Source organism: Elgaria multicarinata, chromosome 1 (genome assembly GCF_023053635.1).
Source record: "Elgaria multicarinata webbii isolate HBS135686 ecotype San Diego chromosome 1, rElgMul1.1.pri, whole genome shotgun sequence".
Taxonomy (NCBI): Eukaryota; Metazoa; Chordata; class Lepidosauria; order Squamata; family Anguidae; genus Elgaria; species Elgaria multicarinata.
In genome coordinates this window covers 37943553-37962427 of record NC_086171.1, presented here as the reverse complement: position 1 = coordinate 37962427, position 18875 = coordinate 37943553, and the positions used below count along the sequence as shown (strand labels likewise).

Genomic DNA, 18875 nt, shown 5'->3' with positions numbered 1-18875 from the left:
GGAAAATTAACACAAAATCCCCCCACTTTTTGCAAATTTACTAATTTGCACAACTTTGCTCAATAGTCTAAGCAGGACTATTGAGCAAAGTTTCCCTACAGGGGAAATTTGGGTAAAATAAGAAATTTGCACAAAATCGATTGGGAAAGTTGCGCAAACTGAATGTGCGCACATGTCTAGCAGTTTGCAATCATTTTCAGTGGACACTGTTTGTAGCTTCGAACAGGGCACGCTCGCATGTTTTACAAGCAAAAATGAAACCCTCATACATCCGTAGCTATTTTGCATAACCTGTTCCCGGCAGCCCTGCTTTGGGTGCCTCTTCACCTCCTGCAACCAGGCTGAGTAAATGTTTGCTGTGGCCCCAGAATGTCAGCTTTAATTTCCACTTTTGGATTTACTCTCATGCTATGAACCCTGCCCCCTTCCTCTGACATATTTCTGTCATATCACACAAAAACAATGGGCATCTCAGTAACCCTCTCTTTGTTTCTTCCTCACTCTAATTGCCCCTCACATCTTATTAGCTTTCCATCTTCCAGTGTCCCTCCTCCTTCCCCACCAAATGCTGAAGCCTTCCTGCCTCACTTCTCTGTCTTCACCCTGGGACAGCCTTCAGTAATTTACCTTGCATTCGCTTTTTATTTTGCTTTACTATCAGTAAAACCTCCTTTTTCTGTAAAGGCTCTTCTGATGCTGACCTGCTTCTCAGCATCCATTCCGCTGTAGCTGTGGGCATTTTTGGCTGGGGCAGCTGTTTCTTGTCAGGCTTCCTGAGCAGTACATATATGCTCTGAGCCTTCAAACTCATAAAACAGGAACCCTTTGGCTGTATTCAGTTTGCTTTAGCTGGTCAGGGACATTTCCCTTTGGACAGCATTTTTCCAGCTTTAGCTCTTGGCCTAAAAGGTGATAATTAGTATCATCTACACCTGACTGGATAATTAAGTGGGTGGCTACACTTGTCCTTCCCTTGGCCAAGACAATAAATGTGGTATAAGATCTTTTGCTTCAGGCACATGGAACTTTTGCTGCTTCTCCTGACTAACTCCAGATGCTGTGTGTGCCTCGTACATGTGAGTAATTTATTCCGGGGAGTTTACCATAGGTCAGCAAGCTTTTAATCTTGTAGTCTTTAGTGCCTACTTTGTTTTCCCTTCCTGTTCACTGTATTGTTGTAATAAACTCTGTCTCTTAATTTGGAAACCGGTGGTTAGTTTCAGAACAAACCAAAGAGAGGGGTCATTCTTTTTGTCTCTGCACTGCCTAAACTGTTTGGATATGGGCTGCCAAGTTAGATAAGGAGGGAGAGAGGTTAGGACAGGCCAAGGGCCTAATCCAGTGGAGACTTGGTTATCTTCCTACTTACTCTCAAATGGGTAGATAATAGTTGGATAAAACCATTTGTCCCAGTTTAGGGAGGTGAGCTTAAGGAGGAACAGGTGGCAACATTTTCTAACAATTAGTTGGCAAGACAAACTCAAAATTGTCACAGTTTCTGTTACTCCCTTCTAGAGGGCACCTAATACCCTAGGATGGCACTCTGCTACCTAAGTTCCCACTGTTATCCATGTTGTTCTCCTGCATATTTGACAAATGTGTTAGTTTCTGGGCCGGTTCTAAAGAAATGACAAGAAACCTCTTCACTGGCAGAATAAAGCCAGGGCAGCAGAGGGAAGAGATTCCTCTAGTACCAGAGCAATTCACACACCCCTCTGCCCATCTTTTGTATTCCAAAAGGGCTCACTCCTTGAATACAGAAACATAGTTTTCAGACGTATATAGAAACATGTGTCCCAACAAGCATGGGCTGAGTTAACACTTCAGGTTGTGGAAGAGATAGGACATAAATACGAAATAAATACATGGGAATGTATACAGTGGCTGTGCATAATGCTGAGCTAGAAAACTTTTCTCAGGACCAGATGTCATTGAGCTCCATTCCAGAGGGTCTGAACTACTGAAAATCCCAATTCTCTGCAACCGTTTCTATTGTTAATAGGAAAATATAGGACAGAAAAACAATTACCTCGACTGTCATCCATCTCGCCATCCCTTGAATGTTCTGACTGGATGTCAGGTGGTGTTTGGAGTACAGCCACACTATTCTGGTTTATGATCTTCAACTTGAGCTTTGGTTTTGTCCGTTTTCTTCTTGGTACAACAGCACTGAGGCTCTGTAACTGAGACATCCCCGTTTCTGTCAAACAGACTCCATCCTGAGTGTATGTCTTCGGTGGGTCTATGAAATTTGCATGAACCATAACAGGAATACATAACTTTAATAATTTTGCTTAGAAGCACTGAGTAGGGGTTTTTCTTTTGTTCCCCAACTTTAAGGAATTTGCAATTAGCATACCACACACCATTCTAACACCAGAGCAAGAGAAAAACCAGCATAACTATTTCAGAAGTAAAACTGACATTGATTTAGAAAACGGCAAAGACTTTCTATTTAAATTTGAGTTTTCCTGTTTGACAGCCAAAATGCATTATTTCTTTATGGTTACCTAGGTGCTTGGTGAAGATATTTGTTATATTATTACAGTCACATAACTATTTTGACCCTGTACAGGTTCAACTCAAATAGAGTTGAAGGATAATAAAAGAAAACCCGCACTATATGATTGTGGAAATGCTTGAATTATAGGAGAAAAGAAAAGTGAATAAATAAAATCCAAAATTAACCCCCATCCCCCTGAAGATCCCCAATTTTAGCCAAATCATACTCCCACATTCTAAAAACTGTAGCTAAGGGGGCAGTCACAAAAGGGTCTCAATCTCATCTTGACCTCCTGTAATTTTGAACATTGTTTGTGGCTAATTTAAGGAGTAACTTAAACATAAAAGCTGTTCCATACATTTTAAAGAACAGCTCTATTTTGCAAACAGAAGATACAATTGTTAAACAGCACTATCTGTAATAAGATCTACAGCCATAGTTCTAGGTACAATGGTGAAATATCAGCAGAAACCAAGCTAGATGGGAGGAATCAAGAATTTTAAGAGTTACCAAGTTCCTTTGCTTTTGTTATAATTTGGGTTGCAATCGATGATTCACAGCATTCAGAGGAAGGCACTGAAAAATAAAAATAAAAAGTATGGGGAACTAAACTTTGAAATTAATTGTTATTAAAATATTTTGTTTCATCCTCTACAGATTCAGTTTTTAATGCTGATACCCTTTCTAGTCTTCTGCAACTCTTCACCCATGTTTCTCCAGGTGCAACAGAATTGCATTCCTTGTTTTTGAACATTTTAAAGTTGAGGCCGATCCACCTTTGTGGGTGCTGGTGTCAGGAAAACAATGAGTTAGGTGCATACAACTGGGCTGGCGGAAGTAGACTTTTCCACCACCACCCTCCCCACTGCTGCCCTTCAAGCTACAGAGGGGGTCAGAGGACTTTTCTGAGTGGAGTGAGCTGTGGTGGGGTGGGGATCCCTGAAAATCAGGCCAAGTGGAGCCCTTCCATCCATGGAAGGCAGATCTGGATCTAATCCACTGGAAGCTCAATATGCAATTTAAAAATAATAAATCCAGACTAGTACAACAACAAAGGAAGTTATATTCTGGAAACAGGAGGCATAGCCCAGAAAAAAAGCCATGTCCACAGAGTCTCCACTGAAAACAAAGGAACGTATAGCCCAGCCCTGTGCATGTGTCCTTGGGGAAGTAATTCCCACTGTTATCAAGGGAGCTTACACCCATGTAAGGGTGTGTAAGTTTGGAGCACGTATCACACTGTTGTTAAGTGCTCAAGACCCGCTTGATTTAAATATGATTTAATCTTTTCTTTGGATCATATAAACTGTACGGGGGGGGGGAATTAAAAGTGAGTCACTTCCAAAAACAGTATTATTTTAATGCATTAAATTAAAAAGAAAGGAAATGAATTGGAGGCTACACATAGTGGTGGAAGAGCAGGATCATATCTAGCCACTGATCATGCCTGTCCCGCTTTCGCGACTGCTAGGTATCAAGGCTACAGAATAGGGGGCAGGGTGGGGGGAGAGAAACACCTGTAGTGAATGAAGGAGATGGGACAGAGAGAATGATGTAATCCTCCTCCTCCTCCTCTCATGACTCTTCCACGTCCCACTGCAAGCTGCCTCCGTGGAAGCAATCTGCAGAGGGACCCAGGCAGCACCACTGCCAGCGTGATCAGGGCTGAGTGGGCAAGTGGCAGTGGCACCCACTGGTCCCATTGCCTGCTCAGACGTCTCTCTGGGAGAAACCCTATGAGTGCTGCTGCTTGTCCATTCAGCCTGGAAAGCCCTGGGCCGGGCATCTAGCCAGCAGACTACTTATCCCCTGGGCCTAAAGTAACAGTGCTTGCCAGGATTGTGGCTATGCGCCAGGCTTCAAACAGAGCTCAAGAGGTTGTGTGTGTGTTGGGCTGTGTGTGGTTTCCTCCTTCCCAGCCTATCCTATCCACTGCTGTCTTGGACAGTTCTGGCAATTTGAGGCTGGTGCACATGCAACTAGTCATGGAACTTTTTGGAATTACCAATTGGTATATTTGCTCTCCCAGCCTGCATCTTTTCAGCACTGCTAGTCTTGCCTGTGCGATTCCACCCCACAGGTCCAGGGCTATTTGCCCAATGGGAGAGGTATAGAAGATTGCGGTAACACTGGCTGACATCACCATTTAGGGTAAAAATGCACTTTAGGTGTATTTTTGCAACCCCTGAAAAAACTAAACTAACACTTGAGTTAAGGAAAGTGTGTGTGATGCTGGGAACAAAATATTCAAGGTAAAGTTATCTGGACAGAACAAATACTTACTTCTCAAAATTATGGTATTTGGGCTGTACTCTCCTCACCCCCACCCATTCCCTGACTCACTCTGTCTCTGTGTGTGTGTCTTGCACAGACGCTTACTTTTTTTGTATCATATGTTTAAGCAGACTTACAAATCCACTGAGAACAGAGCTTTACCCACCTTCCTTTTTAAATTATTTTAGTTCCCATTACTGATTTTAGCATTATAGTGCTAAAAAGCAAGACAAAGGCAACAAATTATTTCTCTCAAGCACTGTCTCTGCAATTAATTCAGCATCAGCCAAACAGGACACAGACTAAAATAGTTTAGATTTTAGATAATAGATAATCCACTTAAGAAATTTCTTACCATTTGCTGGTGGCATATATGGCCTACACATGGTACAGTCAAAACCACAGTCAGCTGTGCTTTCCACTTCTTCTTCTGTGTTTAAGTTTTGACAGACTGTGTGCATCCATCTGAAAGGAAAGTTGAAGAGGGGGAAAGGGTTAGCTGAAACAATTTTATACCATAATAGCACTCAGACATTTTGGGAACGGCAAATAAATAGGAACACAGAACGTGTCTATTCTCTTAGAAGCTGCAGTGGTGCAACTGCTCCTGAAGAAGCCACTTTAGGGTCATGCGCCAGCTGTAGCCCCAGTTCAATAGAGATAACCATTAAAAATCATGGTGTGGGGGGGTTTCTTCTCTGATATATTAGCTATGGCTTTCTTCTTCAAAGAGGCTTTTTGCACCAGGGAAAACACATCCTATTTTATAGGAAAGCAAATCTGATAAAGAAGGAAGGAAGTAAATTTCAAGGAACCATTTTGGTAAATTAAACCAATATCCATTTAACACTACCATATGAACAAATGATTGAGATACGGAAATTAAATTTTCAGTGTACGTAGCAGAAACCCTGACCTGTCACACTGCCTGCACTGCAGAATGAGCTCTTCCTCTCTATAATTGCAACAGCAGACTGGGCAGGTAGATAAACTTGCACAAGGTGCACATTGTGTGTAATTATTTTGCCATTCACATCTTAGACCAGGTGAAGTAGCTCCGCAATGTCTGCACCAAACACACCTGTAAAACATAAAACCAGAATATTTATTTCATTATTTATTTACTTATTACATTCCCACATCACCTAATAGCCAAAGCTTTCTGGCTGGTTCACAAAACAGAGATAAAACCATACAATACCAGAATAAAACATAACATAGACCAAATTAAAACCAACAGCAGAGGGCAACAGCAGTACAAGGATCTAAAATGCACTAACATTTATTTTAAAGCCTAGGAGAACAGAGAATAAACAGGTATTCACCTGGTGCTGAAAAGACCACAGTGTAGGTGAGAGGCAAACCTCTTTGGGGAGAGATTACACAACTGGGGTACCACCAGTGACAGGGTTTAGTAGCTACCTGCCTCATCTCATTTACTTTATTTTATTTATTTATTTATTAAATGTATATACTGCCCCATAGCCAAAGCTCTCTGGGCGGTTTACAAAAGTTAAATTTGGGAGGAGCACCCGTTGAAAGGCTTCACAACAGTATCTTAGGGCCTGAGTAAGAGGCCCTATGGGAAGAAAAGCTCCTTGAGGTAATCTAGACCAGTGGTTCCTAATTGGGGGTCCGTGGCACCATTCACAGATTCACCATTTATTTCTGGAGTCCACTGATGACAAATTCCTACCAGAAGTAAAATATAACATCACTGAGCACCTGCGTGATTTAGCGACTAGCTTCAGAGATTACTTCCCTGCACCTAATCCTGAAAACTCATGGAGAAGGAATCCTTTTGAATGTGGTGATATACAGCTAACAACTCTATCTGCGGAAGAGCAAGATGCACTTGCTGACGTGACTTGTGATGATTCATTGGAATCATTTTTCAAAGAATATAGACTGGAACAATTCTGGGTGAAGGTTTTTCCTGATTATAAGAAGTTAGGAGAATTTTTTTTGAAACATCTAGTTCCCTTTTGTTCCACATATCTTTGTGAACAAATATTCAACATTTTGTTATATGAAGAACAAGCATAGAAATCGGCTCTATGTTGATCCAGATTTGAGATTAAAAGTAGGAAATATTGAACCGGATGTGGAAGGGATTGTTCGGGACAAAAAAAGACATAACTTCTCTGTCACATATAGGTTTAGTAGCTGCTAGACAAGTCATAATTTGTTCAATTGTAAACTAGACATTAGTAAAATTAAATTCGTCTTTATATTCCTAACTAAATCATTGTCATTTTTGCATGGTAATATCACAAATATCACAAATTTTATGGTCTGTTTTTTAGTATACCTAAAATCCTTTGCTTATTAGGGGCTACCCCTTATTTTCTCCAAAAAATTGCTTCACGTAGGTAACTAGAATGATAGAATAGTAGAGTTGGAAGGGGCCTAAAAGACCATCAAGTCCAACCCCCTTCTCAATTACCATAGAGATAAAAAAAAATCAAAAGTAGGGGGTCCATGGCTTGGCATTTGAAAAACAAGTGGTCCGCAGTACTTAGCTAATTGGGAACCACTGATCTAGACCTAAATTAATTAGGGTTTTAAAGGTAAATGCCACCACTTTGAAATGGGTCCAGAAATGGACTGACAGCCAGTTCAGCACTGGTGTGATGTGACGTGAATAACCTCACTGCCCCTTTTTTTAACCAGCTGATATTTCTGGGCCATTTTTAAAGGCAGCCCACATATAATGCAGTACAGTAATCCAAACTAGATATTGCCAGAGCATGGATAACTGTTACATATTTATCTTTGGCCAGGCATGTAGTTGTTATAGCAGCCAACTGATAAAAGGTACTCTAAGCCACCGAGGCCAACAGCAACAGTGCTAAATTCGGCGCCTCCTGAAAACGTCCTTGTTCCAGGAAGCCTTTCCTTAATGACCAGCCACGGTTCACAGTTCACCTTTCATTTTGCTTCTTTTAAAAATCTATTTTAAGGTGTTTTATTCTGCTTTTATTGTATTTTATCTTGTACATCGCTCCAAAATTTTGAATTGGGAGCAGTATATAATATTGTAAATAAATAAATAAATAAATTCAAGAGCATCCCCGAATTACAAACCAGATTCTTTAGGTGTAGTGCATCCCCCTCCAAACGAGGCTGAAATCCACTCAAATAACTGGTCAGCCAAACTACCCACCAAACATAACTCCTTCTTGTCTGGTTTAAGTATTAGTTAATTCGCCCTCATCCAGTTCATTACTATCTCAGAACATCCACTGCCTCACCAGTATTAGATGAAGAGGTAGAGCTGGGTGTCTTCTGTATATTAATGGCATTTTGATCTACATTCCTGGACAACCTCTCCTAGTGCTTTCATATAGATGTCGAAAAGCATGGGGGATAAAATAGAACCCAGCGGACACCATAGCATAGCATAGAGCAGAATAATCCACTAGCACGACCTTCTGGAATTGACCATCCAAGTAACAGGAGAACCATTCCACAGTACCTTCAAGCCACAATCCAGAAGGGTACCATGGTTGATAATTCTAGAAGCGGTTAAAAGGTACAAGATGACCAACACTCCCCCTTGTCCCTCTCTCAGCAAATATCATCCGACAGGGTGACCAAGACAGTTTCTCTTCCAAAACCAGAGCAAAAGCCTGATTGAAATGATTCTACAAAATCGGTTTCATGCAAGAATATAGGGAGTTGACTGGTGACCACTTGCTTGAGCACTTTGCTCAGGAAGCAGCTATTAGCGAGAAGTCTATAATTGTTTAGATCTTCTGGGTCCAGGTTAGATTGAGTCCAAGGCATGACTGATGCACACAACTTTATCTTCAAATGTCTTGCAAATTTGTCACAGTGTGTCATTGAGAGTTGAACCATCTCTCTCCCAGGGCCAGATTGCAACAGGCCTCTAACCACCCAAACATTTTCTTTGCTGCCATCACTGCCACAGAGTAGGCTCGAATAAAAAGCTCTAACCTGTGTTTGGAAGGTGTTTGTATGATTCTTCCTTCACTTGCATTCTAGCCATTGCCCATCTTGCTTAATTGCCCTCAGCACAGGTATATACCCAGGAGATACTGCCTAGAGGAAGAGGGCACTTGGAAGTGATCACGTCAACTTCCCAGGTCATTTCCATATCCCACAGAGCAACAACAGCACCAGCCAAACCAGCAGGAAATTCCCCGAGAATCCTCTGGAATTATTCAGAACCCATTAGCTTCCAAGAACTGGTCCTTTTAATAGATTCCCCCATCCTTACATAATAAGAAGGCAACTGAAAGTCTAAATTTCAACAGGAAGTGATTTAACCATGACAAGGGGATAGATCACCATCCTCCTGCCTGGTTGGAAAAACCATATCCAGAATGCATCTTGCTATATACGTCACTACATCTTGGAACAGACCCATGGTTATCATGGTGACCATGAAGGCTGGAGTTATTCCATATCTAGTGGGCTTAGCATGTATGTTGAGATCCCCAGGACAATAATCCTGGAAATGCTCAGCACTAAGTCAAAGATCATCTCTAAGTTACAGTACTTTCCTAACTTGGGCATAGCAAGATATCCTACTTGATTCCTTTAAAGTACTTCTTTCCGGCCAGCACAGTTGTGGAGAATATAAATCATTTACACCCCTAAATTGTTTTAAATTTAAATTAAAGCAAAATATGGATATTCGCTTTATTTGTACATACCTTTATTTTACATACCTTTATTTGTACATACCTTCAAGTTGCATTAATTACGTAAAATGTATGCTTAAAATACAATCAGATGAAAAAGCATTAACAGTAAACACCATAAAGAACAAAGCCGCACACACCATTTGCACTTCCAGCCTCCTTTGGGAACTGTCTGCAGTGGTGGATCTAGGCAGTAAGTATGATAGCTGATATCACAGTCATCACAAAGGAGCAGCCTTCCTGGATCTGTAGCCTTCCCACAGGCTTCACATACAGTGCACTCCAGACATCTCCAACCTTTGTGGAGCACCACTTTTGTAATCTGTGTAGACGAAGACAGCAAGCAATTACTCACATAAGCCCTGAATAAATTCTTATTGTTTTATATGTGTTAATTAGTAATCTGTTTGCTTGTATCCTTCAGAATATTTGTTAACGATGTGGCTCCCCCCGCCCCCCCCCCACACTTCCCGCCCCTTTTTAAAGACAGGTCTCAATTTTTCATATGTCAAAAATATTCTTGCAAATGTATATTCAGTGGCAATGCACTCCAAGTGGTAATGCATCCCAAGAATTTGGATGAAAATCTGTTTTAGATGGGGGGAAAGCCCCAAATTTAAGTGGGGAGGGGGGCATACTCCTCAAATCTAGCTTCACACTTACTGAAATTGAAAAACGGAATAGTTCTGAAATCTGGTGAAACTGTAAGTCACCGTTCCTCTCTCCTCCCTACACCCACCCTATTGTGAAATCTGGCATCGTCCCTGTCCCCCGTCCCCATTATGACATTTAGACAAAGGTAAAATTGCATCAAGTATGGCTTTCCTGACCTCTCTGGAATATGGATAGAATTAAGAAATATACATTTGATTGATGTGAAAAGCAGCTATTTGTAGACAATACTGGAAAAGGTGCATAATGGGATGTAACAGGAACAAGGTTTCAAAACTCTGTATCTTTTTATCACTACATGTCAAATTGTAATAACTGGTTCCCCCATTGTGAGAGCCAACCTTCCTTTGTTTGTTTATAATGCTAGATACTCCCCCACCCCGACTAGCAGGGAAAGCTATAGAAAGGTATGGCTCCTGCCGAAGGTTAATATGGGAGGTCTGAAACTCTCTCCTTCACAGGACTATAGTAAAAGTCACAGACAAGCATTTCAAGTTCCTCCACCTTTCCCACTTGTAAGGAAAACCGGCGGGAATTCTTCATAATGTTAAATAAGTAGAGCAGTTTCCATCTGATCATTTATTAAGAATGGAATGTGTGAACAAGTTCAAATACGCTTGGACATTATTTTCATTCATTGGTAGTCAGTCCACTAACACTGCACTGATGCAATACTTATGGGAATAAATGGAGTTTTGATTGGAAATAAGTTATCTGATTCCCTTCCTAATCAGGAAATCAAATTCATTTTAATATTGGAGGCATTTTCTGTACTTTCATGATTATGTTATATCCTCTGTTGGAGTAATTAACACAGAATTCCATTAAAACAATTAATGAGGTTTAGCATGGCCACTTTTCCAAAGTGTTTAAAATAGTGGTCATCCCATTTGGCGAAATGGCAAAGGCATGTTAACCAATCAGACTGTGTAAACAAAAAGTGTATTATGAAAATGTGATCCATGTTAGCTGATCTTGCGCTTGATTGTAGACTACTTTGAAACAAAACACCTTTACGAGGTAAGCTTTATAAAGTATTATTCTTAACTATATTCTTCTAAAAATGTCTACCCCTTCCATAAAGCATTTGTAGATTTTAAGTTAAATGCTCTAGCACAAAGGGGGGGGGAATCACTTTTTAAATAACTGCACTTATAAAATGAGAAAGAGTTTAGATGTTGCAGCAAATAGCTTATTATCTGTGCACAAGTCAACTCATAACTATCAAAATTTAATTTTCACACATTCTCTCTTAGCCTAATGAATGTAAAACAATAATTAACTACTCCAGTTGCTGTCAATTTTGACAGCCAACAAACTGAATTAATTGAACCTTATTGCTTTTGTAAATCAAGATGTAGTATAATTTTTTCCAAGAAAAAGCCCTGCCATATATCTTAATACTTAGCTTATAACTAGCTTAATACCTATCTTATAGCTTAATACTTTCTCGTAACTAATAATTGGTGCTATTTATGGCTGCAAAATTGCAGAAAGGTTAACTTCTCTTGCATCTATAAAATGTCATTTAATTAAAGTGTTTTGCAAGCTGCATACAAATAATGGTCACATTTACGGAGGAATATTTAACAAGCTAACAACACTCCCTAAGAGTGTCAAAACTGGAATCAATGTGGTTTATGCAAGCACAATATGTCTGCAATCATTTCAAAGCACTCACCTTAATACTGACACAGTATGGATGGTAACACTGACCGCACTGAGAACAGGCAAGCAATCGGCCTTCTGCACCTTGTCCAAAACTCCCACAAACTACACACATATCCTGGAATACCAAACAGATTTGTTCAGGTACACAGCCAGTACTAAGCATACAAAAAGCAGCTGTAAGATATAAAAGGGCAACAGACAGACTTCTAATCCCCTTCTAGCACTTCTAATATCCCGCAAGGAATTCAGATGTGTATGGTCCACTTATAACGAATGCGTTGGATCCATTTAGAAAACAATCGATCCTATTTAAAATAGACCCATTGAAATAAAAAGTTAGTCTCATGACTAAGTTAAGTCCTATTTATTTCAATGTGTCTACTCTAAATATGACTAAATGTGCATCCAACCCTATATTTACATACGACTGGATCCAGATTTAGGCATGTACAAATGGGCCGGTGAGAGCTAACATCCTCGCCTCCTGAAAATTCTACACCCTCATTGAATGGGGTGAAACGTAGTGTGGGAGGGGCAGGAGGCATCATTGAAAACTGGGTGGAGGCACTTTTTGTGAGCGGAGCGCTTCCATCCACAGAAGACAGATCTTCAATGTGACTCCTCATCTGTAATGCTAGTAAAACTACCTTGAGCATTTTGTGTGGGAAGGTGGACTTTAAGTCTTAAAACAATTGAAAAATCTAGAAGAAAACTGCAATAAGCTAAATATCATAAAAGAACTATTAAAATGTTCCAATTTAATTTATCTCTTAAAACTTTCCACTAAAAATTAATTTATATATTAAATATTTTTAAATGTCTGCCTAAATATAAAGGTCTTTACCTGCCTTCTGAAAGAAGAAGTGAGACTTACAGAATGAGTCACATTCAAGAAAGTCCTGCTTTATTGTCTAGCACACCTTTTTTTCCTGACACCAGAAAGGGCAAATGAGAAAGCAGTCCCTGAAGAATGCTGAACAGGACTAAATATTTGGGCGCAAACATTTTCAGTGATAAAAAGGGTTGAGGGGAAGCATTTACTGAAACCTCTCAAAAACCTTACACTTCCCACAACTATTTGTTGCTCTTCTTGGCAGCTGCTTCTGTGTTATTTCAATCTGCATGGGAAGTAGGGTTGTGGAGAGACATAACATGTTGACCCATTGCTGAGGCAATCAAGTTCATGTTTCTAATCTTGCTGTGCTGTGTTGGAAGGTAGCGAAAGCAGCAGATCCAACTAACAAGACCAATGTGCAAAAGCATCTACTGGATCATAAATCACAACTGGATTTACATCTGGATATACAATCTGAATCAGATGCCATACATCCATGCTTCCAATCAGACATACAAGTATCCCATTGAAAGCAACTACATCTGCACTCAGATGGTTATTTTAATGTGCATCAAATTTAAGCCACAGCTCCTCATCCAGTAAGTGATAGATATGCTTCCACCTCCTTAGTTGGATTGGGGCATTTATCTTGGCATACTGGGCTTGGGTTTCATTTCCTTCCAACACAGAGCAGGAAGACAGAGGACATTGGTACATTTACCTCAGTAAAAGGTCCATGCACTTCCCCTTCACACCTACCCACAAAAACTGAAAAAGGGGGAGGCACTTAGATGTTTTTTTCAAAAGTTTCCAAATTCATCCCTCTAATTCAATTCATATATTATGCTGAACTTTAATTCTCTAGGGTTTAAAGGCTACTAACACCTTGAAATGTACCCCAGAAGTTAAGCAACAGCCAGTATAACAAGAATTGACAAAGCAATTGGTCTTATGTGAAATCACTAAGCAAAGCAACTAAAAGAAGACAAAAATCTACAAGAAGAGAGTAAGATTAGAGGGGAAAAGACACAGCTAATTGTTCTCCAATGGAGACACTTCCCTACGAGGCACCAGCTAAGGCGGTTGCAAAGGAACTGAGGGGAAGGCGGGAACGTGCTGGAGCATGCGCAGTGGGGAGTGGTGGCAGAGGGTTCCCGCCAGAAGTAACGATACTCAGCTAGTAAATATTCCTGGAACGAGGCTCAGTGCAGGCGCAAAGCCCATAAGTGTGATGTACGTTGCACAGGGACCACGAAGAAGAACAAGAATTGACAAAGCAACTGGTCTTACCAACTGGTTGTTAGTGAAATCACTAACTGAGCTGGAAAGGATGATAGCAACCACACTTTGTATTACCTGCAGTCTTTTACTCTCTCTATTAAGATAACCCATATATAATGTGTTAAAATAGTTGATCCCTGACAGACTTCATTACCTGATTTATGGGCCACAATTACCAAGGTTCAACAACTCAGTTACTACAGTTGGGTGTGACTCTGAATATACAAGTCTCAACATCAGAAGTGGACATTTAGAATAAAAAATACCACTGAAAACTCTCACATTTTTCACTTGGTGTGTAAGAAATGGAAAAGTCACCAACAGTTTCTACTAAAATACAATAAATATGAATGAATATTGCAACCTGATGCAAAGTAAACTTGTCACTGCTAGAAAATAGAACAACAGTATTGTGCATTGCATTTTCCTCCTCATCTTTGATAGATGAAATGTCCATATCTGTGACCTATAAAACAAAAAGATATAAGACATGACTTTTATAACTTGTTATCAGCCTTTAACTCTACTATACGGTAGATCATTTCAGAGTGACGGAAGTATACAGTGCATTGTCTTATCCTGTTTTGTGGGATCAGTTTCAGTTTTTGGAGCCTGAGGATGTGAACAAGATGCTTGCATCTGTTCGACACACCACATTCTCTCTCAGCCCTTGACCATCTTGGCTTGTTCAAGCTAGCTGCGGGGGGTTGACCGACTGGGTCAGGGGAGTGGTGAATGCAGTACTGCATGATGGGGTGGTCCCTGCTGCTTTCAAGGATGCAATGGTGTAACCACTCCTGAAAAAAACCCTCTCTTTACCCAGAGATTTATGCCAACTACCGTCCGGTCGCAAATACCCCATTTTTGAGCAAGGTGCTCAAAAGAGTGGTGGCTTCTCAACTGCAAGCGCTCTTGGATGAAACTGATTATCTGGATCCATTCCAGTCTAGATTCAGGCCTGGCTTTGGGACAGAATCGGTCTTGGTCGCCCTGATGGATGACCTTCTTCGAGAGAGACATGGGGAGTGCGACCCTGTTATTTCTTCTCGACCTCTCAGTAGCTTTTGATACCGTTGACCACAGTATTCTCCTGGACCGCCTTTGTGAATTGGGAGTTGGAGGCACTGTTCTACAGTGGTTCGACTCCTACTTGCAGGGTCGGCTCCAGAGAATAGCATTGGGTGACGGTACTTCAGCTGCATGGCAGCTGAACTGTGGTGTGCCACAGGGCACCATCCTGTCCCCAATGCTATTCAACATCTATATGAAGTCGTTCGGGAGCAGTCATCAGGAAATTTGGGGCAAAGTGTCACCAGTACACTGATGACACTCAGCTCTATTTCTCTGTAACATCGGAATCGGGAGACGCTGTGCACGTTCTGAACCAGTGCCTGGATACAGGTATGGCTTGGATGAGGACCAATAAACTGAGGCTGAATCCTGATAAGACAGAGACCTTGTGGGCTGGTGGTTCTCAAGTCTGGGAATTGCGGTGTTTGCATGTTCTGGATGGGGTTTCACTCCGTCTAAAGGAGTAGATCCATAGTTTGGGGCTGCTCCTGGATCCATCTTTGTCACTGGAGATCCAGGTGGCCTCAGTAGCCCAAAGCGCCCATTATCAACTTTAGCTGGTATGCCAGCTACATCCATTCATGGACAGGGATAGCCTAGCCATGGTCATTCATGCACTGGTAACCCCATGATTAGACTACTGTAATGTGCTCTATGTGGGGCTACCCATGCATGTGGTTCGGAAGCTGCAGCTTGTTCAGAATGCAGCAGCTAGGGTGCTCATTAGGACACCTAGCTCTACCCACATAAAAACAGTGTTAAAAGAACTGCACTGGCTACCTGTTCACTACTGAGCCATGTACAAGGTTATGCTATTTTCTTACAAAGCCCTAAACAACTTGGGACCAGGATACCTAGCAGACCGCCTTCCTTTATATACACCCAGGCGACATTTATAATCTTCAGAGGAGGCTCTGCTCGTCATCCCAACATGAAAAGAATGTCGCCATGAAGAACCTTGATGGCGAGCCTTCTCTGTAGCGGCACCCACCCTCTGGAAAACCCTCCCTCATGCAGTTCGGGAGGCAGAAAATGTAATAACGTTTAAACGCCTCCTAAAAACATATCTTTTTAAACAAGCCTTCCCTGGGCTGTAATTTATTCTGGTTTTATGTGATTTTAAAGTTTTAATCTGGAAGTTATGGTTTTATTAGATTGTAAGCCTATGCGGCAGGGTCTTGCTATTTACTGTGTAATCTGTACAGCACCATGTACATTGATGGTGCTATATAAATAAATAATAATAATAATAATAGTTGTAAACTGCCCAGAGAGCTTAAGCTGTTGGGCAGTATAAATACATAATAAATAAATAATACAGACATATGTATCAGACTATGTTTCATTACATTTATATCCTGCCTTTGCTCTAAAGCGCTTAAGAAGGCATACATAGTCTTCCCTCAACCCCAAATCCTAATTTTATCCTTACAATAACTTTGTGAGGTAGGTTAGGCTGAGAAACAATTACTGGCCTTAAGCGTCTGTGTGAGGATTTGAACCTGGGTATCTTCAGACCTAGCCCTACATCCTAACCACTACTCCACACTGGGTTTTCAAAACATCTAGCAGATGTAGCTCAGTGGTAGAGCACATACTTTGTATGCAGAACATCCCTGGCCTCTCCAGGTTGAGCTGGGAAAACTCTTGCTTGAAACCTTGGAGAACTGCTACCTATCAGTGATGAAAATACCAGTGCTAAGACTAGGTATAAGGGAGCTTCCAATGTTCCTTTAAAAAAAAAATCAGCTTCTGAATTATGTAAATTGAGCAGGATATTACTGCTTGCCTGGGCTGAGAATCTCTGTGCTGTGAATGGAAAGTTCTCTTATCCCTTATTGACTTTTTTTTCCTTGCAACAAATCCCTTTTGCATCTGCTTCACCTTGATTCTCTCTCTCTCTCTCAACAACCAATCAATCTAGTGTTTGTTTCTTCCAGCAGCCAACCACTGTACACATTCTGAATATGAAATCATACAAGAATGAATTGATATAGAAGAGGATAAAATTAACATAATCTACAGATGTGCCAAGGATCCTTACCCCTGGAGTAAGAACAGATCCAATTCCATTCTTCAATTTTGATCTCCCTCGACCACCTCTTCCAGAAAGGCCTGCACCACGAGGTCTCCGTTTCCCAGGGAACCCTGATCCACGACCCTATATAAAGCGAATTGAGTTATTTATGAAGATGATTTTTAATAACTAATAATTTAATAATAACGAGCCATTTTTCAGATGAACACGGCCAAAGCAACATCAGGACAAGATTTGCAGAAATTAGCAGATCTTGTTTTACAGAACACTTTGAATGTTGCAACCTATGTAAGTCTGTCAATTACTACATAGAATCATAGAAGAGTAGAGCTGGAAGGGGCCTGCAAGGCCATCGAGTCCAACCCCTTGCTCATTGCAGGAATCTATCTTAAAGTATTTATGTCCTGAGTCTATTCCATAGCCTCAGAGTGACTCTCTCTCAGCCATTTCCTTAAAGTCATACCTATCATTGTTTCTGCTACCCACAATTTAAGTAATGGGTATCGATGACTTGAAAAAAACAAACCATGGCAAAAAAAGATGACATAATTTTTCTCTTGCAAACTCACACACATGAACATCCACATCAACTAACTCCAAGTACTTGTAGCACTAATAGTTCTAAACGGATCTTATGGACTAGAAACATAAACATAATATTCAGCATATTCTAAAATGTATGAAGCATATATGAAAAAGTGTAAAGTTTTCATAACACATTAAAATATTCAATTAGTAATACAATTACTGATACAAGTATATTACTAGAACATGTGCATTTCCTATCAGGAAAGAAACCATTGTGTGAGTGCTTAAAAAGAGAATTGCAATTATCGAATCTATGTCAGTCCCGTGGAAGTAGGGAGGAATTCTTCTAGCTTGTTCACATTTTAGAATGAACATTCTACACAGACAAAGAGTCCATATCTTCTAATAATGTATACTGTTAAACTATCATTTCCAACATTAAAACAATAGGAAACAGCAGTACATAGTCAACAGATTCAACTATGAAGAGGTAGCGCAACAGCCTTTACAAAGATAACTCTTAATGCTAAAACTCTTTCAGACCATAAAAGATAAACAATAAATAACAAATTAGCATGCAATAGTGAAGTAATATGGAAACAAAATAGTTAAATAGAACATACACATATGCTCAGACATAATGATCCTGGGTTAATAAACTATAGTTTATTAAGTCTGGGATTACTGTTAAGCATGAATGCTCACTGTTCTCCCTGCTGTTCATCGTGGTTTCTTCAAACTATACTTTCTCTGTTTCAGATGCAATGGGGAACTGTGGCTTAAAGTTAATTTGTTAACCAGGATCTGAAACCATGGTTTGATCCTGATTCATATCTGGTTAGCAAATGGACATTAAATTATAGTTCCCTGTTTAAAGAAATCATAATTGAAATGCCAAAGTCATCATATGAGGGGGGCAGGTAGGAATGCAAGGGGCCAAATACTCAGCTACAGTTTGTTACACCAGTATCATTATATCTGAACCAGTTCATAGTTCTACTATATTACTATACTTTTTTGGTTTTTTCCTCAATGCTTCAGTATAGTTTACTTTGCTCATGCTTGTAATTGTAATAATCCTAATTTATCCTGGAAGTAACAGAAAGAGTTTGATTATATGATAATACAAGTTATTATGAATCTTTTTGCACAGGAGTGAATAATTTATAGTTCTTTATGTGCAAAACCCTCTACAGGAGGAGCAGAAAGAAATCTGCAGTGTCCACTGGAGGTTTGGGGCACCATATTCATGAGGCTCCATCTATCCCTGGCTTCAGCCCCATCCAAGTGACAACAATGACTGAGGACATACTACCTAGCTCAGTCACTGTG

At 40.4% G+C, this 18875-nt stretch overlaps 1 protein-coding gene across 9 annotated transcripts in view; it reads right to left on the bottom strand.

Moving 5' to 3' along the window:
• The window catches only part of KMT2C (lysine methyltransferase 2C), a 208126-nt gene that overhangs the window by 69890 nt on the left and 119361 nt on the right, over nt 1-18875 (bottom strand). For all 9 annotated transcript variants that reach the window (XM_063126216.1, XM_063126206.1, XM_063126186.1 and 6 more), the window contains 8 exons: nt 17022-17138; nt 14271-14372; nt 11801-11905; nt 9588-9769; nt 5694-5858; nt 5133-5242; nt 3014-3079; nt 2030-2242 (listed from right to left, as the gene is read on the bottom strand). In XM_063126216.1, coding sequence (XP_062982286.1) covers nt 2030-2242; nt 3014-3079; nt 5133-5242; nt 5694-5858; nt 9588-9769; nt 11801-11905; nt 14271-14372; nt 17022-17138 — 1060 coding nt within the window. The remainder of the gene's footprint in view (nt 1-2029; nt 2243-3013; nt 3080-5132; nt 5243-5693; nt 5859-9587; nt 9770-11800; nt 11906-14270; nt 14373-17021; nt 17139-18875) is intronic.